This window comes from Octopus sinensis, linkage group LG1, assembly GCF_006345805.1.
Source record: "Octopus sinensis linkage group LG1, ASM634580v1, whole genome shotgun sequence".
NCBI lineage: Eukaryota > Metazoa > Mollusca > Cephalopoda > Octopoda > Octopodidae > Octopus > Octopus sinensis.
Genome location: NC_042997.1, coordinates 90,838,481 through 90,865,744, shown reverse-complemented (window position 1 = coordinate 90,865,744; position 27,264 = coordinate 90,838,481). Strand labels below are relative to the sequence as shown.

The following is a 27,264-nucleotide window of genomic DNA, read 5'->3' as shown; positions in this document are numbered from 1 at the left end:
TACATAAATTTTGTCACTTTTTGTAAGTTGTTAATAATTGGAAAAGTATTTATTCATCTATCAAATAAAGCATGACATCAGAGTGAAACAGTTACAAAAATGTTTTTGTTAATATTGGTTTCTTAATATTCTCGTTAATATTGGTTTCCACTCCTGATGAATCACAACATGAACACTGAGTTTTCAGTGGTGTTCCAATATGTCAATAAGGTTACAGGAGTAATTACTGCTGCCATTACCAGTACCACCACCACCACCACCACCACTATTTACACATAAGGCTAGCAAGTTATTATTGAGGTGAAGTATAAGTAAATGACTTGATCCTTAGTCTATTTCTGGGACTTGAGTTAAATCAAGTCATGAAGACTCAGGTCAACTTCAGCATAATTGCAGCCAAATCTAAGACCAATGAAAATAATATAAAGTAGGTACAGGCATGGCTATGTGGCAAGAAGTGTGCTTTCCAACTACATGGTTTTGGGTTCAGTTCTACTGTGTGGTACCTATAGTCCTAGATGAAAGGGGTGAAAGTTGATGACTTTAGTTTTGGTGGTTGGTGAACTCTCTTGAATGTCTCCTCTAACCTAAAATAAGTATGCTATGATTTTGACGACTTTTTAATTACAATTCCTGGCATCTAATATGTCTATAAAAAGCTCTTATTACTTAGTGTCTGTGTTGAACTATAAACTAGTGTAGATAAGTGAAATTAGATTTCCCTGTTGTATATTTATGTGATTTCTTATCTTTGTTTCATAATTACCTGTTTTAAACCACACCTAAGTCTTCTATAAATTTGAATGTAAACCTTAATATGTTACTAGCTCAACAAATGTTGGCTATGTCCAGGTCAATGTTTAAAATTTTACCTGATGATGGTGGATTGTATATTATGATGTAATCTTTTATGACTACATTAAATTAAATGCTACCGAAACAACTGTTGTAAATTTTAAACACCATTTGTGTTTAATTTGTTATCCCTATGCCACATCAAAGGCCCACTGGTGAGTCAGATCTATAATTATAAATTGGATTTTGTACTTGCATATCTAAAGTATCTTGTCAATACTTGAAATCTTCAATGTTGTTTTATCTAACTGAGCTCTACGTGATTGTACCTAGCCATTTTGGAGTTCTTCAGGTTGATGTGCCTTGATTCTTAAGAATTTTCAAAACTAAATTGTATATGTGTGTGTGTATGTGTGCATGCACTTACATGCATGCATGTGTGTGTATGTGTGTGTGTGTTACTGTCTTCTTGCTTTGACATTGCATGTCTGGTCATGATAAAATATTACCTTGCTTGGAAACAGGTGAGGGTTGGCAACAGTAAGAGCATTCAGCTGTAGAAAACCTTCCTCAACAAAAAGCCATCCAATCCATATGAGCATGGAAAAGTTGAACATTAAACTGATGATGATAATGATTTAGTCTAGCATTCTAATGTCTCAGTTACCCTAATTACCCCTGTGTGTCCCTTTTATTTGTTGGAGTTACTTCTACCTTACATCTCTCTTAGCTTGTTAATTTCAGTTGTGTATTGGAGTTTATTCCTTAGATAAACTGTGGCTTTGTTCTAATACAAGCAATGTTTTAGTATAAATTTAACCCTTTAGCATTTTAATAGGCTATATCTGGCCAAAATATTTTACCTGTTTTATGATCAAACTGAACAGTCCTGGCCTCCTGCACCTACCCTACAATGTCATTCTAAAAATACACAATCACATTATTGAAATCTTTAAGCTACAAAATGCTTGATTAATTCAAAACCATCGTGAATAAAGAAGCATCACATTTCCCAGAATAATCTGAATGCTAAAGGGCTATAAAGTAACTGAAATTTTAATATAATTTCTTTCATAATTTACAACAGAAGTTGATTAACATGAATGCAGAGGTTGTAGAGATTATGTAAACATTAGAGGATAAGAATTACTGGCTGACAGTGTTTTTGTTTAAATACAAGCCTGCAGCAGGTCTGTTTATTTAGCTGTTTATGTCTATAAGTTGGAGTGCTTTTACAAAGTAGGTCAGTAAACAGTTTATTTTAGCTTATCTACTTAGATGAATTCTAAATATTCTAAGATAATGCCATACTGACTATATCAGATGATTCTGTACTGAGGATAGGATGCTGGTAGTCACTTGTATGTAGTGAGTGGCAGCTTCATATTTCAACATGATATAAACGATGTAAACAATTTTCTCTCACTACAGCATTAACTCATTAAGATAGCTATTTATCAGTGATCCTTTGCCTACATTCGTGTTACATTCAATTCTAAATTTTCTAAGGATATGTAACATGTAGCTGTGTTAAGAACTATGTTACCCAACCAGTGGTTTTGGGTCAATCACACTAAACAGCACTTTGCCTTGTGCTGTCCAATGCCTTGTTAATGGATTTGGTAGACAAAAACTTACAGATGTCTATATCCATCCATCCATCCAGATATGTTCGGGCAAACAGGAAAAATAGGACTCAAAATATGCATATATGTATATTTTTATTTATTAATATTTAGCAGAAGTAACAGATTGACTCAGAGTCCAAGAGTTTTGTGCACTGGACTTGTCAAACTTATAAAGTTTGATAAGTACCAATGCATGTGACTCTCAGACCTTGAGTCACTCTGTTAGTTCTGCTAAATATAAATAAAATAATACATACGTATATATATATATTTCGCTTAGGCATATTAGAGAACTCAATATACATATGTTTCAGAATGAAGTGTTAAAGAGTATAGGGTGATAAGAAAATTAAAAAAATTGCATTTCATATTTGAGTCTCTGATAAAGCTATAAGATGTTACTCAAGCACTCAACTATGAGTCCACTGCATCTATAGCAGAAACAGATTTAAGCTAATGAAGTTCATAAGATAATTGTTTATTCCTTTGTCATCTCATTTTCTTATATATACATATGTGTATATAGAGGTGTGTGAATGTGTATGTTTGTGTCTCCTTGTCTTGACATCACATGATAATTGTAAATGAGTGTCATACAAGCAGTGTCTCATTTCCAATATTCTGTGAAAATGTGGTTGACCATGGGAAAATATTACCTTGCTTAGAAACAAATGAGGCTTGGCAACAGGAAGGACAACCATATAGAAAACGTCTATGCAATAATGATGTTGATGATAATGCAAGCTCTTGGATTTTTAAATGGCATATAGTATATTTTCTTAAATTACAAATTAAATTCATCTAAAAAAAACCCCAAAATTAACCACTGGAATATGTTGAAGCAACAGCTACGGTAACAAAATATCAGTACCAGTTTAATTGGTACTGAGCGATTTTTCTGAGTTCAAATCCTGCTTGAGTAAATTTTCCCTTCCATCTGACCAGAGTTAATAAAATTTATGCCATTTCTCATGTGAACATGTTTGATCTTGTTACAAAAGCACTGAGCCAAGCTACTTTCCAATTTATTGTTTAGTTTGTTATTCAACTGTTGAGTTTTTCTCAGTCTTATCTTGACAACATTGTTATGTAAGTGGGGCAAGTGAAGGTTATTCTTACAATAGAGCATAGTGTCAATAATGGGATGTGAATGAACAATACTTCAACGTATTAGCTGGTTTTACTAATATCTTTAGAAGGTGGAGGTTAATGAGTCACTAACTTCCATAAAAATTGTAGGGTAAATTTTATTGTGACATGATTATTGTTAGTGATGTAAGCAAAAGATAGTGTCTGAAACCAAATCCTTGCAGTATTTAGTTTTGAAATCCTGAAATCCAAAAAAAAAGCAGTTTTTTTTCTAGCAATGGTTTCTAAGAGTATAATGTTTCTAGAATTGATTAAAGGATTGGCTGTGTGGTAAGAAGCTTCCTTTACAATCACATGGTTCTGGGTTTAGTCCTACTGCATAGCACCTTGGGCAAGTGTCTTTTACTATAGCCTCGGGCTGACCTAAGCCTTGTGGATAGATTTGCCCCTTTTTGTTCCCAGTATTCATATAATATTTTCTAGTTCCACCACCCTTCTCGGGGTGGTACTGTTCACTTTGAGAAACATTAATCTAGGGTATTTTCAGTTATTCAATCTGGATAAATTTCTGTAGCTTGCTCATGATATACTATTGATCTCTTACACCTATAATACAATGAAAATTAATGCCACAGTGTTTTACACTCTCATAAATTCTGGCTCAACTGAAGATTTCATTTGTCAAAAATTGGCTAATCAACTCAACTTGAAAGCATATCTTAAAATAGATATTGTTTCCATGCTAACAACACAAAGTAATGGGTTCTGTATTACTAAGATATCTTTAACTATTAAATTTATATAAATGTAAGACTTACTACTCTTCTGCAACTAAATGCTGGTATAGTACACCTTTTTTTCTAAATTACATAAAGAGATTAGTGTTATCACATATCAGAACTTTCAGCTCATAACATGGATGGTAAATGATAGTGATGATGAATGAAGATGATGTTCTTACTCAACTAAATTTGACTAACTTTAGAACATATCACTCTAAATTGCAAATCGGTTGTAACCAAACCATACTGGTTTAGTGCATTGTTTTTAAAGTTGCTGGATATAATCAAAAAGTAAATGTAAATATAGTCTAACTTCTATTAACCTATGTGGTTAATTACTTTCACACAGGGAATTAGGTCTTGATCCAGGATGCCTTTGACCTCAAAATAGTAAGTAAAGTGGATGCTTGACCTTTATTTGTATACTGTGCCAATAGGTTTTCTAGTTATTAAAATAAAAGCTGTCAATCAGTGCAAGTTTCCCTCTATTTGAGGAATATAGGATGTATGAATTCTATTAAAAAAAAATTAAATGAACAGCTGCTAATGACAATTACTTGACCTTTAATTATTGGAACAGATCTAACTGTTGAAACTATTTCTTTGACATTGTCCTAAGATGGTAGATCTGTGGCATATTTTCAAGTTTCTGACGTCTGAAAAACTTTCTTATCACATTGAAAAAACTATCTGTCCATTTGAACACTTGTCTCTATAGACTCTAAATAGTGGTATGGAATTTGTGTTTTTTGTCCTTTTTATTAAGAAGACAAAATTGAGTTTGCATTCATATAATCTTCTTTCTTCTTGCTATTGGATAAGTTTAAAAAGTTTGAAACTCTCCTAATTTTATTAAACAATAATACATCAGACCCTTTTTTCAATCCTCTATATCCCCACCCCACAAGAAACATTGCTTCTCCAGTTTCATAATTGAAATGCATACTTCCTATAGTCAACAAATTTTCTATTTGTCAATTCATGCTATAAGTATTTCTGTAAGAAGATGCCTATCCCATCTCTTTATTTTTGGAATACCATTGTTTATTCATTTAGATAGGAGAGGAACACCTTTATAGCTACCAAGTTGAAACAAGCTGTATGACCTGCATATATACTCACAAGATATAATGAAATTATTTGGAACTATACAAAGTTAGCCCTTGAAAGTAAAAAGAAATTAAGCATTTTATAATGAGAAGCTGTTGGATACTCTACATGCTATACAATCATTGCTATTTGCAGTTACAAATATACATTGTTCTGTACTGCTACACTTCCAAGAAAGGCTGTTCACATTTTCTAGGGAGCTTTCTATTGGATCAACATTACCTAATGTTTTAAACCTGGGACAGTTTGTCATGTATGTAATTCAAAATTGGAATCACTGATGAAACCTGTAGAATTTGTGGAGCCTACTCCAAATTACTCTCTTGTTGGATTCATAATTGGTAGGGAAGATGCAATTTCTAAAAGAGATCTAGATCCCTGTGGCCAGCAGAGAAAAGCATACATCAAAATGTTAACAATGAACATGATGATGACATCTTCATTCAGTAACCTAACTTTACTGTGGAGAATCTTGAATATGCTTTATTTCATACATCAACAAAAATTTGTAAATCAGTTAACCATTTAAATCTGTAAATTCTATCTTTAATAAGTCATAATAATTTTTTGATTGGCTGCATAATATCATTATTTTAGCATCCTTAGTCCATGCTGGCATGGGTTCGATGGTTTGATGGATCCAACAGGTCAGAGGACTGTATTAAGCTCCATTGTCTGTTTTGGCATGGTTTCTATGGCTGGATGCCCTTCTCAACACTAACCACTTTACAGAATATACTGAGTGGGTGCTTTTTTGTGTTACTGGCACTATTGAGGTCATTTAGTAACTTGCAAGACAAGGCCACTTGATTGAAGTGTGCTGTATGTAGTGTTGTTGGAGGTAGAAAAAGTTGTCTTGCTGTTATGGAGATACATGGCTACCCTAGCTGGAAAAGGAGAGAAGAACATTGTGGTGATGAGGTACAGCATGTACTCTAAAGATACAAGAGAGTGAATGCTGCTTTTAATATAAATAATTGTGAACTTGAACATTAAAGTGCCTAATTGTGTTTAGAATGAAAAAATAATAGGTTAATTATTTTAAATGTAGACTTGATGAACAGAGATAAGGATTGTATGATGTAGGCAATTTATTTACATATGTGGTAACAATATATTAAAAGGATGGAATATGATAAAAGATACTTATCTATAAAAATAGTTATGTCACATTATTTTCCACCACTCCAGCTGCTGACAATATATGCCTTTTTTAAATTGATTAAAGGCTATCAGGAATTTTCGTCATCACAACAGGGTCCACTTTGTCTTTCATACCTAATAATCGTTTTGTCTTTAGGTATAAGGTCTGAAATTTTGGGAGAGAGGGAGGGCTAGTCAATTACATCAACCCCAGTGCTCAACTGGTGCTTATTTTATCGACCCTGAAAGATGAAAAGCAAACTCAACCTTGGTGGAATTTGAACTCAGAACATAAAGACAGATGAAGTGCTGCCAAGCATTTTCTCCATCATGCTAATGATTCTGTCTGCTTACCACCTATTTCTTCATACCTAATAATAGCGGTATCCACTAAACTACTCTTCAAAAATCTGTGGCTTTCTGCCAGTGCTAAAAATTGTTATTGGCCTGAAAAAAATACTTTACTGGTTTCAGTAAGATAGGTTATTTTTAATTATTATTATTTCTCAGTGTATGTCCATAGCTGTAATATGGATAAAGAAGTGATTCAGGTTTATTTAATGATTTGCAACTTATTGAATTACAGCCAAGTATAAATAGATACTTACATTTAATTACATTTTTATTTCTTTTACTTATTATTGTACTTGCATAATTGTTTGATGAGAAATTGGCAAAAGTCAAATGGTTAGTGTTTCTGAATTTTATTAATGTAGGTAATACAAGTGCTTTGGTGGCTAAGAGGTTTATGTATTGAATTTCAGATATTGTTAGAAGATTTGTACTTTATCCTGGGATAAGACATTTCACTCTATTTTGCTCTTTCTTACTTTGTTTAATGAGGGCACATGGTCTAATGTTTAAGGTGTTGCACTCATGATTGCAGGATCGTGACTTCAGTTCCTATTCTGGGTGGGGTGCATTGTATTTTTCAGCAAAATACTTCATCTCACATTGCTCTGTGATCATTTCAACACCTGATATGTGGTACATTGTGCACCTGTTCAGACAATGTGAATTTGATGGAGGGAGTGAGCTGATGTATGACACAAACATTTGATCACTATAAACAAATCATTTGTGCAGGTCATTCAGCAAAAGTTGAACACTCATACATAGTCTTCAATGGGGGAGTCCATCAGCACTTTGTTTAACCCTTTAGAATTCAGATTATTTATTTGCATTCTTTTGAATTAATTTCAGATTAGTTAGTAAAAAAGAAAAGAAAGAATTTGGAAAACATTGTACATCATCAAAACACATACACAATATTTATTTTTCACATTTACAATACATATAGACAGCGCACATTGTAAATCATCTAACTACACATCAATTTCTTGTTCTACTACTGAACTGTTCTCTCTTTCTGTAAAAGAAGGGAGAATTTTAGTGCTTTGTCTGGAGAACAGCAAAGTACTACTAATAGTAGATACTGGCACCAGCACCATCACCATTACTAAAACTATTGCTGCTACTGTCCTCTTAAACTACTTTGCTGCTAGCTGCATGTGAAAGGGTTTCAATGTACATTCATAGCCTCTACTGTGGCACTCTTGCTCTGTTATCAGGTAAGTGAATTAGTCAGCAATGGAATTCAGTCCCTTATTGAAGCTGCAGTGTGGTGATGGTGAAAGGATACAAAATCTGAAAGAGAGCACACCTTTATCAAATTACCATTGCTATTCTAGTTACCGATAATATCTTTGGGTTCTTTATTTAATCCTTCAGCATTTAAACCAGCCATATCCAGCCAAAATATTCTAGCTGTTCTATGTTCAAAGCAGCAAGATCAGCCTCCCACACCTACCTACAATGTTATTCTAAAACTAAACAGTAACATTATCAAAATCTCAAAGCTACAAGATAATGCATGATTAATTCATATCAATATGAATAATTCAGCATTACATTTGACAGAGTAATCAGAATGCTAAAGGGTTAAATATCTTTTACAAGCAAGTTTGGCTGTGTAGTAAGAAGGTTGTTTCCCAACCACATGGTTCTGAGTTCACACTCCCTGTATGGTACCTTAGGCAAGTGTCTTCTACTCTGGACCCAGGCCAACCAAAACTTTAAGAGTAGATTTAGTAGACAGAAACTGAAAAAAGCCTGTGTGTGTGTGTGTGTTTGTGCGTGCACACGTGCACACATTACTATCTCCTTGCCTTGACATCATGTGATAGTTGTAAATGAGAGTCACTGTCATGCAAGTAGTGTCCTTTGTTTCCAATCTTCCATGAAAACATGTCTGGTCATGGGGAAATATTACCTGATTTGGAAATAGGTGAGGGTTGGCAACAGGAAGGACATCTAACTAAAGAAAATTTGCCTCAACAAATTCTGTCTCACCTATGTGAGAATGGCAAAGTGGATGTTAACATGTTGGTGTTGTTGACAGCTTGGGTGTGAATGCCTGTTGTACAGAGTCATAACTCTATTGATGTAGATAGGTTTGACACATGACCATATAGTCAGTCGTGTATCATGTTTAAATTTTAATCTGAGTACAAATATAAGCGGAAAGGGTCTTGAAATATTGTCCAATGATAGATTTTTGCATTTTATCTTTTTTCATACCCCTGGTTCAAGGCTTGTTATATTGAGATATCTTTACAAGTAGAAAACAAATACCATTTCTTTTGGTTTTATTTTTATTTATATATATATATATTTTTTTTTGATTTCAGAACAACTCATGAATTCCTGTTTGGTGCTTTGGCTGAACTGGTGGACAATTCAAGGTTTTTATATTTTAATTTTTATTGTTTTTTTTCCCTCAAAAATAAAGGTCATATGTGTATATCTGCTATTCTAATACATTTGATGCATCTCAATTTCTTTTTCTATGTTATCTCAAGCAAGGCACCTTGGGCAATTGTCTTCTACTATAGCCCTATGTTGACAAAAGCCCTGTTTGTGGATTGGTTGACAGAAACTGAAAAGATCCCATTGTATATGTATGTTCATATGTGTGTGCGTTGTACTGTCTCCCTGCCTTGACATTGCATGATGGCTGTAAATGAGTGTCTCCATCATACATGTGATGTCCTTTGATTTCCAATCTTCCATGATTACATGGCTGGTCGTGGGAAAATATTACCTTACTTGGTAACAGGTGAAGATTATTGACAGGATGGGTATCTGGTTGTATAAAATCTGCCTCAACAAATTCCATCCAATCCATGCGAGCATGGAAAAGTAGCTGATAAAACAATGATGATATCAATTTGCTAGTTTGTCACTGTATCATTAAGTCTCCACCTTCCTTTTCTTGGTGGCTTATTTTGATTTTGTTGGACCTTTGTATGACCTTTAGTCTTGGTTTTATCTACTGGTAAACTTTTTGTTTGAAGTCTATTTTGCTAAGTCTTAAATATTTCCTTTTGTAATATTTATTCACTAACTAGCAGTATCGCCCGGGTTTGTAAGGGAAATAACTATATAAGCATTTTTAGAGATGTAAAGTATAATAGCCATCTCAATATGGCTAACCACAAAGTGGGGTGTTACTGTAGCTTTTTACGTTCTGAGATTTAATAATACATTTTTAGAGAGTTACTTCCCTTATATAATAGCAAAAATGCATTAAAAATGGGAAAAAATGATGGTAAATTTTTTTTAAAATCGTAGACTCATCGTAGACGCACGCTAATACCCAGAAGGGCTCGATATGAATCACGACTATAAGATACCCGCTTTTGGTTACACTGCACCGCAAAATGTGGGAGTAGTTAGGAATCTAAATCGTAGGAGACAGACACACAACTTCACTTTTATATATAAAGAGGTACCTCTAATTAAGTCCTCAAATTGTAAAATTGCTACAGTTAGTCACCTGCATAACTCTCGTCTTTCTTCTTGTTTCATTTGTTTCTTTTGATTACTTTCCTACTTTACATTCCCTTAATTTATTTGGTATTTTCAGATTACATTATACTTATATCACATCCATTGATGACATTTTTTATCTATGGTAATTTACTGGGTTAGTCATATTTATCTTATTTGAATAACATTATTAGTTTGTAATTAGTTGAACTTCTTGATTTCTACTTTCCTGATTATATTCCTGAGAAGATATGTCTACTAAATACTAAACTACTGTCTAGTTACTGTGTATCTCTTCCTATTCTCTGTATTGATTCCTACCTCCTTTGTAATTAACACTATGTAATAAAATATAATGAAAGCAATAAATATTTAGACAAACATGTAAGTTCAAATATGTTTGGGATATATTTGATCTGTACAAAGGTCTTATTCACTGCTAAGTTTGCCATGGAGAGCCTTTTCAGTTTTAGGGAACAAGTGTTGAAAAATACAATAGTCATTTCAAGGTGCTCACTCTTGGCAGGACAGTGAATACATTTCTTGCTTCTTGGCAATCATCACCAGTGTGTATTGCAAAAGAATAAAAACCTTGAAATGCATTTGGGAACATTTGTTTCTTTATCAAAACATGATCTGCCCATGTGTGATGCTGGCTTCAGTTAAACAAAATATTGTAGTGGGCATACAGAAGCAATGTTATGAATAAACAAACATTTAGATCATTTCAATTATGTTTGGGACATATTTGACCAGTACAAAGGCTGTATTCACTGCCCACACAATTATCAATTACTTGACTTCATGTGATGAAGCTTTAATTGTTAACAAGTGAACAGCCTGAGTATTGTACTTCACTACTCTCTGATTGACTCCCACCTATGAAAGTAGTCCAACCCATATTAGTATGGAAGGCAAATGTTAAATGATTATGATATATATATCCTAGTTAACAGAATCCATTTATTACAAGTATTAACTGGTCTATATTCTCACTCCTATTCTATATCAATTCTCACTTTTGTTGATGGTAAGAATTAATATAAAGTAGTGTGATGGTCGGGGATATATTATATATATAACCAAATAAGTAACAGCTGTTGGGTACTTTTCTACATTTACCAGTCCTTAATACATTATTTTATATTACAAACTTAGGTGAAAAGATATTAGTAGTTATTGGCTCAAATCTTGACTCTATGTCAACAAAAATTTACTTGAAATGAATTTCCTGGCATTTGATGGTGTCTATTTTATGTACATTTTTAGTGTTAATTGTACCTGTGTACCTTTCACACGCAAAAACTATTTTCCCTTTCAACTTTCCTCTGATATTGCTGCATCTCTTATGTGTCCAAATGTCCAAGATCCTTCACTCTAAAGTGTACCATGTCTTACACCCCTCCACCTTTTACTTAACAATTATATCAGTTATTATCTTATGTTGAATACCTTTTCAACTTCCTCTATGCTCACATTTTATTCTAATTAATCAAAATAACACTCAACATTCTTCACCTGGTTATTCATTTTCCTGAATTGAATGGGTTCCTAAATGGTTGTAGGCTTTACATCACCATCCTAGAAAGAAAAAAAAAAAAGAATCAAGTACTAAATACCAATAGAGTTAGTTGCATTGTATATCACTATGTGCAATTATTTTATTGGTTTGAATATATGATTAGATTTTAATGTGTTTTGGTTCATTGTACTTTGGTCAAATATCTTCTATAGCTGCAATTTGACCAAATCCTTGTAAAATTTACTGAGTATAAATGGTGTAGCAGACCGTTTGTTTTTGGATGGAAGACAATCTTTCACCTAGCACTATCACTTGACTCTTTCATGCCTTTAGCAATGTGTGTGTGTGTGTGTGAGCAAAATAAGGCAACACTGATAAATGGAGAAAAGTGCTTGTAAATCAGGGAATGTACTTTCCCATGAAATTCGGTTTGTTTACGAACAGTTAGTTTACACGTGTTTTTTCTAATATCACCTTTCGAGTGTTGGGCCTCATAGAGGTAATGATAAATGACCGTCCAACCCATGCTAGCGTGGAAAGTGGACGTTAAACGATGATGATAATGATGACTGAGACCTTTGGCAAAATGCCGTGCTCGAGTAGAAGACCCATCAAGCTAAGTGAAATTGTAGTTGTGGTAGATACTGTTGTCATGCAACTGGCATGCAAAAAACACCCTTACACTCTTGGAGTGGTTGGTGTTAGGAAGAGCATCCAGCTGTAAAAACCATGCCAAATCAGACTGGAGTCTGGTGTAGCTCCTCAGCTTCGTCAAACTGTCCAACCCATGCCAGCATGGACAACAGACATTAAATGATGATGATGATTTTTATGCACTACTTTGTGCATTCAGACAGAAAAGAAAAAAATAAGACCTATCCAAGCAGATGATTATTGCATCATGCTTCACTAATTGTGCAAACAAAATTTTCAGACTTGCCTTGGTTTGATGTCACGTTATATGTAACTAACTTGATAATGTAAGCAAAGTTACTGGCACAGGGGATTGGAGAAAATTACCCCAAAGATTTTTGACTTGTTCATGTCTAGTAGTTGAAAAGAAAAATGTTAGCAGAAATGAATAGAGAAATAAAGCAGCCTAGCTTAGGACTGGCAGCTGCCACAATCATCCCTAGCAAGCAACAAGTCATATATACTAGAAGCTATATTATCCTTCAATTGAGAAAAGGAACGATTGAATTTTCTTATTGGCAACCCTGTTACATCACTGAATTTTACCATCTTTAAAAGTCTTTTGAACTTAATTCAACTTGTATGAATTATACCAGTGACAACGTTATCTTATATTGTCAATATATCACAATCTATCAAGTTGTTGGACAGCATCTTGTTTCACTTCCACAATATTACAGCTACACAATAACACACCACAATATTACAGCTACACAATAACACAGTCAGTCTTGACATTAACCATGACTGATACTTCATGCTTACATTCAAAATCAGTAACATGTATATAGGTTAAAAAATGTGCCTACATGTATGTACATTCCATGCATACATTCAATAGTTTGCTAAATGTTAGTATAGATGAGTACCACATATATGCATATGTATATATATTTCCCAACCACATGGTTCCAGGTTCAGTCCCACAGTGTAACACCTTGGGCTAGTGTCTTCTATTATAGCCTTGAGCCAACCAAAGCTTTGTGAGTGAATTTGGTAGATGGAAACTGAAAGAAGCCTGTCATATGTGTATCTATGTGTGTGTGTATGTGTGTGTGCCTTTGTGTTTGTTTGCCCCCTCCACTGTTTAACTACTAGTGTTGATTTGTTTACATTCCCATAACCTAGTGGTTGGCAAAAGAGACCAATACAATAAGTATCAGGCTCAAGAAGAGACTAATGTCGATTTGTGCAACTAAAATCCTTCAAAGTGGTGCCCCAGCATAGCCAGTGTTCAGTGACTGAAGCAAGTAAAAGATAAAAGACATGTAAATACACATGTATATGTATGTTTGTTTGTGTGTGTGTGTGTGTGTGCATGCGTGTGACTAGTCATCGTGTCATGTGAGCACTTATTTTAAACAAAGTATCTCTGTTCACACAAATTCTGTCTTTTGTCAGCAGTCCTTGAAAGCATGTCCTGGTTTCTTAATGTGTCCTGGCATGTGCTTGCTGATTGTAAACAAAGCATCACTATTAATACAAAGAATGTTGTGTGTCTGCTGTTCACTATGAAAGCATTTCTAGGCTTTTGTTTGATAGATTTGGGCGTGTGTACACAGGTGAAGGTTAGTAAGAGGAAGGCGTCTGCTTATGGAAAATTCTTTTACTGTGAAGTCTCATCTGACGCCTACTTTTTTATGTAAGTATGGAAAAATGGGCTTCAAAACAATGATGATAATGATGAATTTAAAAATGAAACTCAGTGGTGACAAAAATTATAACAAAATCTTTTCCATTAAATTCTCAGTGTATAAACCATGTCAACGAATGAATAGAAATATGATGGGGCTTAAATTTAAGGCAGCAAAAGTTTGCTAGCCTTCACTTCTCATGTAAATCTTTTGCATTTCAGTGTGGGAGCATGAAAACCTTACTTGTGTTGAATTATTTCCGTTCGTTCATGTTGAACCAAATGTGCACAAAAACAATATTTCTTAAAGATTGAAACAGCTGTAAGAAGAAGTTGTTAAATCTAAAGAAGATGATAAGGTCTCTGCACAACTAAACAAACATGTGCTCTCTAAAATTTGTAGTGTCCTCAAGATTTGTTAATTTTATTAGAGGACAGAACTCGTGGAATTGTTTAGTGGAACATTTTAACATTTTATGAAAATTCATGTTCAATTTATATTTTTTAAATAAAAATATTGTTCATCTTAGTTAAGGGATCTTTGTCTTGCAAATTACTTGGCAACCTCACCAGTGCTGGTGCCATGTTAAAAGTAGCCAGTACATTTTGTAAAGTGATTGGCAATAGGAAGGGTATCTAGCTGTAGAAACCATGCCAAAGCAGACAATAGTGCTTGGCGCAGTCCTCTGGTTTGCAATCATCTGCCAAACCATCCAACCCATGCAGCATAGAAAATGGATGTATGATGACAATGATGATGACGATCATTATCATCAATACTACCACTTGCGTGAAAAAATGTTGTTATAGAAATGAAGAAAGATGTTGGTTACGAGAGAGAATTTGGCATCACTTTAAGAAATCACAATGGAGTATGGATTGGTTAGCAGCAAGGTTTGATGGTTCAGTTCCAACTGTATTGGACCATCTGAAACAAATTGTCAAGGTAAAGAAGCTGGACAAGTGAGTACCACATGAACTGAACGAGTATCAAATGACACATTGTCTTGAAACTTGCTGTTCTTTGCTGTCATGGCAAAAAAACAAACCATTTGTGCATCATATTGTTATGTGTGTTGAAAAATAGATTCTCTTCAACAATAGGAAGCGTTCTGCATGGAGGATAGAGATATTCACCAAAAAAAAAGCTAATGGTGTCTGTTTGGTGGTCCAGTGCTGGTGTCATCCACTACGGCTTCATGAGACCTGTTAAGTCAATTACAGCAGATGTATATATACATCAGCCAATTGCATGAAATGATGAGTGAACTTGCAATTAAACAATCAAGATTGGTCAATAGAGACAGGCCAATTCTCTTGCAAGACAATGCTCGATCATATGTTGCACAAAGAATACTACTCAAGTTACAGGAATTGAACTTGGAAGTACTCTGTCATCCTCCATATTCACCAGACCTTGTACCAACTGACTATCATGTTTTCCAGGTATTAGACAACCTTTTGCAAGGGAAAAATCTCAAATCTGAAGAAGATACAAAAACAGCCGTTCATGATTTCATCACCTCTTGTTCTCCAGAATTCTTTGCTGCCAGCATAAATAAACTACCAATAAAATGGCAAAATTGTGTTGATAATTTAGGTGCATACTTTAATTAACTGCATTGCTTTTTGTTGAGATAAAATAAAATAAACTTTCAGTTTAAAATTGGGCATTTCATTCTTAATGACCTGATAATAATTACATTAAAATTTTTTTTAAAGTTAATATGAAAATAGGAAACAGACTGAAAAACTATATAGAAGCATCTATCTCTCCCTATTGCTCCTAATAAGGTGCTTCAACATGAATTCATGCAACGACTGAGCTCAGATGAAGAAGATCTAAATAAACACAAAGGGAGTATATCAGAACTGAAGAAAGACTTTTTTTTAAAACTCTAATATGAACTTGTAGACATTGTGTATGGCACTGTTTTAGAGGATATTGAGTCAGATGCTAACTATATTTATGTTAAGATATGCTGCAGTATTTTTGCTCTGTCCAGAAGAATAGGTTGCTGGCTGCAGGAGAAAGTAGGGGCTTAAAATAAATTTCTTCTCTATAATTTTCTTCTCCACCATGCAACAGCCCTTTACAACCTGTAAAACTCAAGTAAAAGATTGCATGTGTGTATGCGTGCACGCATGCTTACAATTTATTTAATTTTTCACTCTGTTGAATATGTTTTCTTTTTTTCAGAGATGCCTCTGCCACAAAAATGAACATCTATACATGTAAGTAACTTTATTTCTTTTTAACAATACTGATTTAACAAAATCCATGGATTTAAATATTCAATCAATTCAAGTTGGTAATTTGGTAGAATCAGTAGAGTGCTCAACATTAAAAATATTTTGCATTATTTTGTTGCACTTTTTTACATTCTAAGTCTAAATACTCCAATTTGTCAACAATCTCTAAGGTTTGATAAAATGAGTACCAATTTTATACTGAAGTTAATTCAGGTACCTTTATTTTACCTGTATAATAAATATTGTTTTTGATTCTGGTCAAAGTGATCAATATTATGATAAATGTTTTAACTTTGACACTTAGGCAAGTACTACTACACCCAGCAAAGAGAAGAGTATTAGAATATTGCAGAGTGCACATATATATATATATATATTGATTTCAAATTTTGGCTCAAGGTTAGCAATTTTGGGGTAGTAGGTAAGTCAGTTACATTGACCCAGTGCTCAACTGGTACTTACTTTATTGACCCCAAATGAAAAGCAAAGACGACGACTTCAGCGGAATTTGAACTGAGAATGTAAAGACAGATGAAATGTCACTAAATATTTTTCCTGGCAGGCTAATGATTCTGCCAGTTCACCTTATATATTGAGAGAGAAAGAGAGAGAGGCAGGCATAACTTCAATCTGGTTCCCTGCCATGTATTTTGATTCTTATAACTTTCTGAAAAATGTATATTTTTTAAAATTAAATTTTGTAGAAATAGGTTTTTGATGGGACAAACTGTGATTATGCTGATAAAATTTAGAAAACCAATAAATCTATATTACAAATATAAAAATGAGAGATTTGTTTTATCTAATTTTTTTAAGGTAATATTTTTTTCTTTTGAAAATTAGTACTTGTTTCATTGCTTTTTTGTATCAGCACCAAGGAATCTGATGAAAGTTAAATTATAATTATTGTATATATATGCTGTATCTCCTGATATTACCCATGGTGATGGAAAAAAAAAAGTAGTTCCATAGTTATCTATATATATATATATATATATATATAAAATCTGTCATATGACAAGTAACACTAGTTTTATAAAAATGAAACCCTTGTGTACTTGTGAAATAATTTATGTAGAATTTTATGCTGTCAGATAATATAAAAATATTTTTGTAGCAATCTATTAAGCAGTTGTATACCCTTGATCTTGCGAGCACTTTCAAGTAAACATAAAACCTAGTGTAACGAAACGAGTTATGATGTTATTTTGTTTAAAAAAAAGAAAAAAACAAGAGAGAAATAAATTTGTGAAGAGAAGCGTATGTTGATATTTCGGGTAGATCCCATTCTTGGAAAAATGAAAGTGTTCTTTTCAGTTGCTAAAATTTATATTTTTGTCATCTGCATTTACTTAAAATCTTTTGTTCATTTTCAGTGGAAGATGAAAGTCTTCGAGGTGGCTTTATGATGTGTTTTCTTGATGATGGCGAAGGCATGGATCCAAGTAAGAATGCAAATTTAACTATTATGATGCTATGGTGTCTAATACAGAAATCACTTTTTAAAGATAATTTTTCATTAAATGAATTTTGTGCAAGTGAGGTTCAAACTACTATCCCACTTTAGTCAACATTCCAGTAAGGATTGGAACTCATTAAAGCAAGCCAAAATCAAATTATGTGATGTACCTCTTGACACTGACAATCTGGACACTGATGGAGTGAACTTTGGCTAATAATTGAGGACTGGTTTTAGGATACTGTCTGTTAGCCCTTTTGTTAATAGTCAGATATATTACCAACTTAACCAACTGCATCTTTCCAGAGACATATATCTTAGTTAATCAATTTGACTCCAGCTTGTCCCAAATGCTCTCTATTAACCTTTTAGCATTCAAATTTCTTTGTCAAATGTATTGCTTGTATATTTACATTGTTTTGAATTCATCACCCATTATTTTGTAGCTTCAAGATATCAGCGGTGTGTTTGTAAAGTTTTTGAATGACATTGTAGTGTAGGTATGGGAGGTTGGATATAGTCAGTTTTAACATAGAACAGGTAGAATATTCCGGTGGATATGGCTGGATTAAATGTTAAAAAGTTAGTGTTAAGATAAACATCTTTTATCAAGTTGGAGCATAGGTATTTCACTAAACTTCTCAAAAGCTTTTATTTTTTTGAAAATTGAAACATAAATCAGAATATTTTTATTAGAAACTAGCAGTATCGCCTGGCGTTGCTCGGGTTTGTAAGGGAAATAACTATATAAGCATTTTTAGAGAGTTACTTTCCTTATAGATGCCAATTCGGGCTTTCTTAGCCATTTCTGTTTTGGTGTCTTCAAGCCATGAAGTCGTTGTTCTAAAAGAACGCTGGTCTTCTTGACAACGCTTTACGACGTTGATTTCCTTACACTCCCTTCCCCACAGCTTCACGAGGGAGGGAAGAATGGGGAGAAGCAAACAGGTGCAGGTGTGACCATGGACGCCAACTCCGCTGCCATCGACACACGAAAAATTATGCATTAAAATGGAATAAAAAATGATGTTAAATTATTTTTAAAATCGTAGACTCATCGTAAACACGTGCTAATACTCAGACAGGCTCGATATGAATCACGACTATAAGATACCCGAATTTGGCTAAACTGCACTGCAAAATGTGGGAGTAGTTAGGAATCTAAATCGAAGGGGACAGACACTCACACAACTACAGTTTTATATATATAGATATGTTCACAAAACAGATCAAGAATTAAATTATGTTGTATTTCTGTTAATTTGATACAAGTTGTCTATATTTGCTCCATACAAATTAATTTTGCTTAACAAAATAAAATGTCATAATCTTTACATTTTGCTTTCATTGATCTATATTGATGCTTATTCTTCTCCACAGATGAAACTGCTGATATTATAACATTTGGCAAATCTTCCAAGAAGTCAGCAGATTCCCAACAGATTGGAATGTATGGCAATGGCTTGAAATCGTATGTATTTACACTGTTATAATGATTTTTTTAATGTGGTTTACAAAAAACTTGTATAGAACAGGATGAAGTATAAGATGAATATGTAACAGAAAGACTTAGCATTAGCCATTGTGTATATAGAGAGCAATGTAGGAATTGTGCTTTTTTGCTATTGTTGTTGCTCCTTCAGTTCCTGTGTTAAGTGGTGCTAGTAGAACCAGTCACACAGTGTTACTGTCTGTGTTTGTGTATGTACACACACGTGAATGTTGACTTTCTACAGCTTTGCTTGAGTGAATGGTGAATGATTTTTACATTCCCTGTTGACATTATGACCAGTTGCTCTGCACGTATGAAGAATTGTAGAATAAAAAATCCCTTACTTGAAAAACAGGTAAAGATTGGTGACTGGAAAAACATCCTGCTGCAAAATCCTGCTCCTGATACATTCCTATCTAACCCATACTAGCAAGGAACAGCAGACATTAGACGAACAAATGAATTAATATATACTTACATGTATTATTTGCTAATTACATCTATTTATATGTTCATAAAGTTAAATTCCCTTCAAGCTTGGTTCTCCTTCAAATGAAAAACTTCAAAAAACAAAACAAAAAAAGAAAACTGAATGATCTTGTTTAATACACAGGTTTATTGATTACCTGCTGATGAATTGTCTTATCGATGAAACTAACTTTGGTCCTGGACATGTTTATGTTTGGTTATAAGGGATGTATGTCATCATCATCATTTTAAAATCCACTTTTTTCATGCTTGCATGAGTCAAACAGGATTTGTTGAGATGAATTTCCAACAGCTAGATGGATGCTCTTCCTGACACCAACACTTGCCTGTTTCCAAGTAAAGTAATATCATCCCATGACCAGACATCTTTCCACAGAACATAAGAAACAAAACAGTGTTCACATAAGTGACATTCACAAGTATCATGCAATGTCAAAGCAAGGAGACAATAACACACACACATATACATGATGGGCTTCTTTCAGTTTCCATCTGCCAAATCCACTGACAAGGCTATAATAGAAGTCACTTGCCAAAAGTGCCATACAGTGGAACTGAACTCTAAATCATATGGTCGGGAAGCAAACTTCTTACCATACAACCACATCTGCATCTGTATATATATTCCTTTGTCATAAGGGAAATATATTAATTAAATGTAAACAGATCCTTAACCAAAATTTGATTTTATCTGCAAAAAGATTCATTAGCAAGCAATCTGTAGACCTGCATATAAAACAAGATCATTTTTTTTTTAAAGTTTACTTGAAAGAGATTCAATTTCTTGTGTATTGATGCTTGTGTGATTTCAGAGAATTATTTTGCAAAGAAACTGAATGGATTAGGAATATATAATAATATTTTATGCATTTGTATTTTTCAGAGGCTCAATGCGTATTGGGAATGACATGATTATTTTTACAAAAAAGGGAACCACTATGTCATGTTTATTTCTATCCCGAACATTCCACGAAGAAGAAGGTATAGATGAGGTAACTATAAAGTTGCTTGAGGAATCTGTTATAGCATAAAATCTGCATAGACCATGTCTAATCATTACATTCTAAATTCAGAAAAATATTGAAGCTCAAGGCATTTTGATTGCGTCAATAGGACAAATTTATATTATTTAATCTCAACCTTACACTCTGTGGAGTGGTTGGTTTTAGGAAGGGCATCTAGCAGTAGAAACCAAGTTAAACAAACTATGGAACCTGGTGTGGCTCCTGGCCTTGCCAGTTCCTGTCAAGTCGTCCAACGTATGCCAGCATAGAAAACAGGCATTAAATGTTGTTGATGATGATGATGTCCTGGATTAAGGCAATTATGACTGAAGTGGACAAGAATGTATCTAAATTTTAATTTATCATAACAGAAAGAATTTAGAATGCAAAATATAGGCACTAAATGCAGGTGTAGATAGAGGTAGACATGGTTGTGTGATAAGGGGGTTCACTTTGCAACCACTTGCTTTTAGATTCAGTCCTTGGGCAAGTGTCTCCTACTATTGTGTTGGACTAATCATTGCCTTATGAGTGAAAATGATAGATGGAAACTACATAGAAACCAGTGGTATGTGTGTCCCTCTTTCTTTCCTTCTTTACAAGTCCTCTACAGTCAGGACCCATGTCTTACTTCCATGTAGCATCGCTGTTTCGTTTCTATATGAGTATCACACAGTCTGCTTTTCACTCTGAGAGAGAAGTCTGTTATCAACAGTGATATTAACTCTCTGATGGATGTGTGTATGTTTTGATTGCATCTATTTGTCCTGACATCATGTACTAATTGTAGATGAGTATTACCACCGAAGTCTGGTGCAGGTTTCTGCCTGGCTGGCTCCTGTTCCACCCATGCCAGCATGGAAGACGGACGTTAAACGATGATGATAATTACCATCATACAGGTGGTGTCTTTCATTTGCAGGCTTCTGTGAAAATGCTGTCTGTGTTTGAAGCAGGGGAAATATTGACCTGCTTGGAAACAAATGAAGATTGGTGATGAGAAGAGCACCCAGATGCAGAAAATCTGCCTCATTTAATTTTGTCTGGCTCATGTAAGGATGGAAAAGCTGACATTAAAACAATAATAATGATGATGTTTCATACTTTTCCTGACTCTATAATATCTATAATAAATGTTAGTATCTATAGAATAACAACTATTTGTATATATCTTTTATCTTTTACTTGTTTCAGTCATTGAACGGCAACCATGTTGGAGCACTTTCTTGAAGGCTTCAGTTGAACAAATCATTTCCAGTGCTTATTTTTTAAGCCTGGTACTTATTCTATTGATCACTTTTGCTGAACTGCTAAGTAAGGGAGATGTAAACTAACCGACACTTGTCAAACAGTAGTGGAGGACAAACACAAAGACGCACTCACTCTCATTCCTTCCTTCCAAGCTTCTTTCAGCTTCTGTCTTAAATCCACTCACAAGGTCTTGGCTTGCCTGGCGCTACAGTAGCAGACATTTGCCCATGGTGCTGTGCAGTGGAACTAAACCCAAGGCCACATAGTCAGGAAATAAGCCTCTTAATCACACAACCTTGCCTGCATTTATGTTTTGAAATTACTGGCATTAGTAATTTGTGAGGTCTTCAAATTATTAAAAAAACATTCTATATGCTTGTCACATGAGCTATTTTCTATACTTTTCTATTCACCCATATCGCACAAATTTCATTTTCTCACTTATGGTCATAAGATATAGGAAAATGGAATTTTTCTGAGAAGATTTCAATCTTATCTAATACTCTTTTTCTTCATGTTTTATAGGTTGTAGTGCCAATTCCTTCTTTTGATACTAAATCCCAAAGCCCTCTTGCTAAGAATGTTCGAGCATTGGAAAAAGTAAGTAGCTCATTAATTTGTTTTCTCTGTCAACTTGATAATTTATTTTACATTTCTGTCTTAAATTTGGATGATTCCTTTGTGTTTTTCTAGACCTTGTAAAATATTCTATGAAATAGTTTATGAAATTTTTGTTATTGTGAGTAAAACTGCATTATATTTATGATTTTTGATTGAAGATTAAAAATTGGTAAATATTTATTCCTTTAAATATTTTCTTTGGCAAGAGAAGTTTATTAGTAGACTCTACTACTCAATAGACTTTACTACTTGTGTCATTAAGATGAGTAAAAATCATAAGATATTAATTTTAAACACCTATTGAGGCATGTCCATACTCTAACTCCTTGGAACCACTTTCTTTTAAAATCTATCCCTCATTTTCTATCATCCCTTCCCATACAATCTTCTGATTGCCTTTTTTCTGTGCTTCTAGTTATCTTTCTTGAATTATATCTCCTATGAGTTATCTCTCCCTCTCCTCTGTGCTATACCTTCGGATTGCCATATCTCATCTTTAACACCTCTCATCTGCTGTCATTTTCTACTGTCATTCTCAATATCCTCACATATCTGCTGTTGACAGCTTCATCTCACTTTTGTACTTCTGACATCCATCTCTTTTACTGTCTCTCTCTCTCTCTCTCATGTCCCTCCACACACATCATCTTCCTGTTTTCTAATCTGTCTACATGTTCAGAATACTGCAGTTCTTCGCCTTTCATGTGCTGCCACTGATCACCTCATTCCTGATCCACTCTTATTTCTTTCATTACCACCTCCATACTGATATCTACCATCAACCGCACCTCCAACTTTGCTCCAACCACCTGTCACTTTCCTCTCACACTGACGAACTTATCAATCCTTCCTAATCCTTTGTGCATATTTCCTCTTATACTTATCTTCTTGAATCTTGAGACTAAGTACTCTAACACTTTGTCACCACCATCATTGTCTTTCCAGTTACTCCCTTCTACCTTTATGTAATGCAGGTTAGCCATATATCTCCTTCATAGCAAGACACCTACGCCTGTCCCTCCATCATATTTTAGTCTCTTAACACCAGGCATAAAGCCATCTTCTTCAATACTGCTTCCCCGCTCAGTTGAGGGATTTTTTTCTTTGTCTTGCAAGTTACTTCACTAGTGCTGGTTCCATGAAAAGAAAAGCACCCAGTACACTGTAAAGTGGTTGATTTAGGGAAGGCATCTAGCTTTAGAAACCATGCCAGACCATCAAAGCTTAGTGCCATTCTCTGGCTTGTTGAATCTTGTTACACTATCCAATCCATGCCAACATAGAAGTCTATATAGTTATGTGCCTCTGGCTATTTGAATCTGATGAGTTGCCTATATAGCTAGGTGTGAATCCAAGGGTCACTCTCCAACTGGCCATAACTTTATAAATATATTACTACTCTAATGTTTTAGTGTGAGTTTCTTTTTTGGATTACTGGCAATATATGTATTTACACATTACACACACATATATACTTGAAGAAATTGACTCTGTCTAGTACAAATATCTTTCATCTACACTTTCTTTTGCTTTATAGCATGACTTAGAGATGAGTTTAATCTTGAAGTATTCCCCATTTAAAAATCTTGAAGATTTCTATGCTCAGTTTGACAAAATTAATTCTTCCACTGGAACCCTTGTGATAATTTACAATTTAAAATTGTTGGATAATGGTGAACCTGAATTGGATATTGTCTCAGACACAACAGATATTATTCTCAATAATCCACTCTCTGGAGAATTTGACTCTGATGAAGGGTAGGTAACTTCTGACAACTTTATTGTTTTCATCTATATCGTATTGACAGTGTTTCTACTTATGCATTAAAATGATATTTTATTTATTCAGCGGTCTTGCTATGTAATACTGAACGTATTATATAATATCTGTAAAACGACTTTTGTTGTTTAGTATTAAATTCATTTATATACTTGCTATGTTCTTGAATATAGTGATGTTTCATGGCAGCCAATAAATAGAAGTGTGTTTTGATACGTTAATATATCAATTCCTCTTAATAACGCTGTCAAAAAATACCACTTCACCTCACCAGCAAAATCCCCTGTATATCTATTTCTAAATTGTAGCTTGTTAGGGAGAGTAGACTGGAAGAGTCTCTGGTTGCGTTTTTCAAAAAGATGTGAGAGAATTTTTTTTTTTTACCAAGATGTAATGGCTGAAACCAAAATTTGAGATGATTAGAATTTTTTATGGGCTGATTTCTGCCTAAAACAAAAAATATTGGCCTGATTATCTTTAATCAAACTGCTAATTCTATGGTTAATGGAATGTCTCTGTTGTGCGTTTTCTTCTCAGTTAAAATTTAGTGTTGAATATATTCATATTTTGTTGATTTTACTCCATTCTATCACTACTGTGTTTTCTGAAATTAAGTGAATTTTGTGAATTTATTGTTTCTCTCAATATTTTCTTTTAGCTCTTATCCATACTTAAAATACTCCTTCATTTTGCATCTTCTTTTCTTTTCAACTTTTTCTGTATTTCTAAATAATCTTATCGAACCTCTTCCTGTACAATATAATACAAATCAGCTTTCAAAGGTCAATTTAGACTCTTCATAATTATTTTCACAAGAATTTTCTACTTGCTGCAAATTTATAAAATTAGGAAGTTTTCCTGTTTTGTCTTAGTTCACTTTTATATTACTTTATCCCTTTCATTACCTATTGCTGTTGAAATACATTGCTCCTGTTTCAATCAGTTTTGAAAATTATGAATTATTTAGTAAAATAACTTTGTCTTTATTAAAATGCAATTTGGAACATAAATTGATTTCAAATTTTAACACAAGGCCAGCAGTTCTGGGGGAGGAGTAAGTTGATTACATCAACTCCAGCGTTCATCTGGTACTTATTTTATTGACCTCAAAAGGATGAAAGGCAAAGTTGATCTTGGAAGAATTTGAATGTAGAATGTAAGGATGGACAAATGCTGCTGAGCATTTTGCCCAGTGTACTAATAATTCTGCTAGCTTGGTACCTTTATTTGGAACATAAATTGACATGAAATTTTGATGAAAGATTGTAATTTAGATCACTTTTAAACAGGAAGTTTATATTATAAAACCAGAGGTGGTCTCAGGTGGGTTGGTATCAAAAAGGTTATGTGTCTCGGAAACTGTCATTTTCAATTGTTTTAGTTATATGGATATCTATTTTTTTCTCAATCTAAATTGATTTAATTAAAATCTCTTGATTTTTAAAAAAAACTTCTAGTTTAATGCCTGAGAGGAAGTCATTCCGCGCTTACACAGCAGTCCTGTATATGGATCCAAGAATGAAAATATATATCCAAAATAAGAAAGTCCGTACCAAACGTTTAGCTTGCTGTCTCTATAAACAACGCATGTACAGATATTCGTCCAACAGATTCCGAACGCGTTCTGAACAAGATGCTAACAGAGCTGATGAAGATGCCAAAATTGCTGCTGAGAAATCTCGAGAAGCAGAGAGCAAAGCAAAGTAAAAAATTTACTGAAATTCTTTTAATTTGTTTGATTATTCAGTCATTACTTTTGATGAATTGATTATTTCCCATTTAGAATTATTGTTAACTTTTAATGTCCGAGGCTCAAAGTTTCATTTTCCTCTCTTTGTAGAAACTTGGAGAAAAAATGTGGTACCTCTTTTAATAAAGATCTGAGAGTAAGTAGTGTTTGTCTTTATTGCATTGGCTTAACAAATGAGATGGATGAGATATTAGCAGAAATAGTACTGTGTATTCATATAGTGTGTCTTAACCCTTTAGTGTTCATATTACTCTGTCAAATGTAATGTTTATTTATTTACATAGCTTTGAATTAATCATGTACTATCTCATAGATTTGAGATTTCGATGATGGGTCTGTTTGTGTTTAGGATGACATTATAAAATAGGTGTGAAAGGCAGGATCTGGCCGGTTTCAACCTAAAACAGGTAGAATATTTTGGCTGGTTATGGCCTGTTTAAATACTAAAGAGTTGATAGATAGGTGACATAATGGCTAAGTGGTTAACTGCTACTACTGAGTAATTATAGCACTGCTGAGTATCTCAGATTAAATTGTGCACTGTTGTGGAAAAATATATCTATTATCCTATCGTCATGGAATAGTTCTCCATAGATAATTCTCTCATCAGAGTGCTGATAGCCATGCTTAGATTATGAAGACGCTGTGGTTGAAATTTGTAAATAATGACCTGAATTTGTACCTGAAACTTTTTCTTTTTATTCTCATAAATTTATAATGGTTTGTGTAACTTTGTTGTTGATACATTCTGGATTGCAGGCAGATTTGCGGAAAGCACAGACTTTTGCATTAGAATGTCGTAAAGAGTCTCAAATACGCAAAATGGTGGCTGACCGGAAAATGAAGTAAGTTTGAGCAAATATTTTTTGGAGGGAGCAAGAAGCAGGAGTGAGAGAGAGAGAGAGAGATATGGAAAGGTGGTGAGGGCAACACATAAGC

The 27,264-nt window shown here is 33.9% G+C and overlaps 1 protein-coding gene across 8 annotated transcripts in view; it reads left to right on the top strand.

The window, feature by feature from the left end:
• LOC115216530 (ATPase MORC2) overlaps positions 1 to 27,264 on the top strand; it is a 161,388-nt gene that overhangs the window by 26,095 nt on the left and 108,029 nt on the right. For all 8 annotated transcript variants that reach the window (XM_036502786.1, XM_036502764.1, XM_036502766.1 and 5 more), the window contains exons 3-12: positions 9,238 to 9,291; positions 16,427 to 16,461; positions 17,856 to 17,924; positions 19,319 to 19,409; positions 20,803 to 20,911; positions 22,700 to 22,774; positions 24,333 to 24,553; positions 26,033 to 26,278; positions 26,416 to 26,461; positions 27,085 to 27,170. In XM_036502786.1, the coding sequence (XP_036358679.1) occupies positions 9,238 to 9,291; positions 16,427 to 16,461; positions 17,856 to 17,924; positions 19,319 to 19,409; positions 20,803 to 20,911; positions 22,700 to 22,774; positions 24,333 to 24,553; positions 26,033 to 26,278; positions 26,416 to 26,461; positions 27,085 to 27,170 (1,032 nt within the window). The remainder of the gene's footprint in view (positions 1 to 9,237; positions 9,292 to 16,426; positions 16,462 to 17,855; positions 17,925 to 19,318; positions 19,410 to 20,802; positions 20,912 to 22,699; positions 22,775 to 24,332; positions 24,554 to 26,032; positions 26,279 to 26,415; positions 26,462 to 27,084; positions 27,171 to 27,264) is intronic.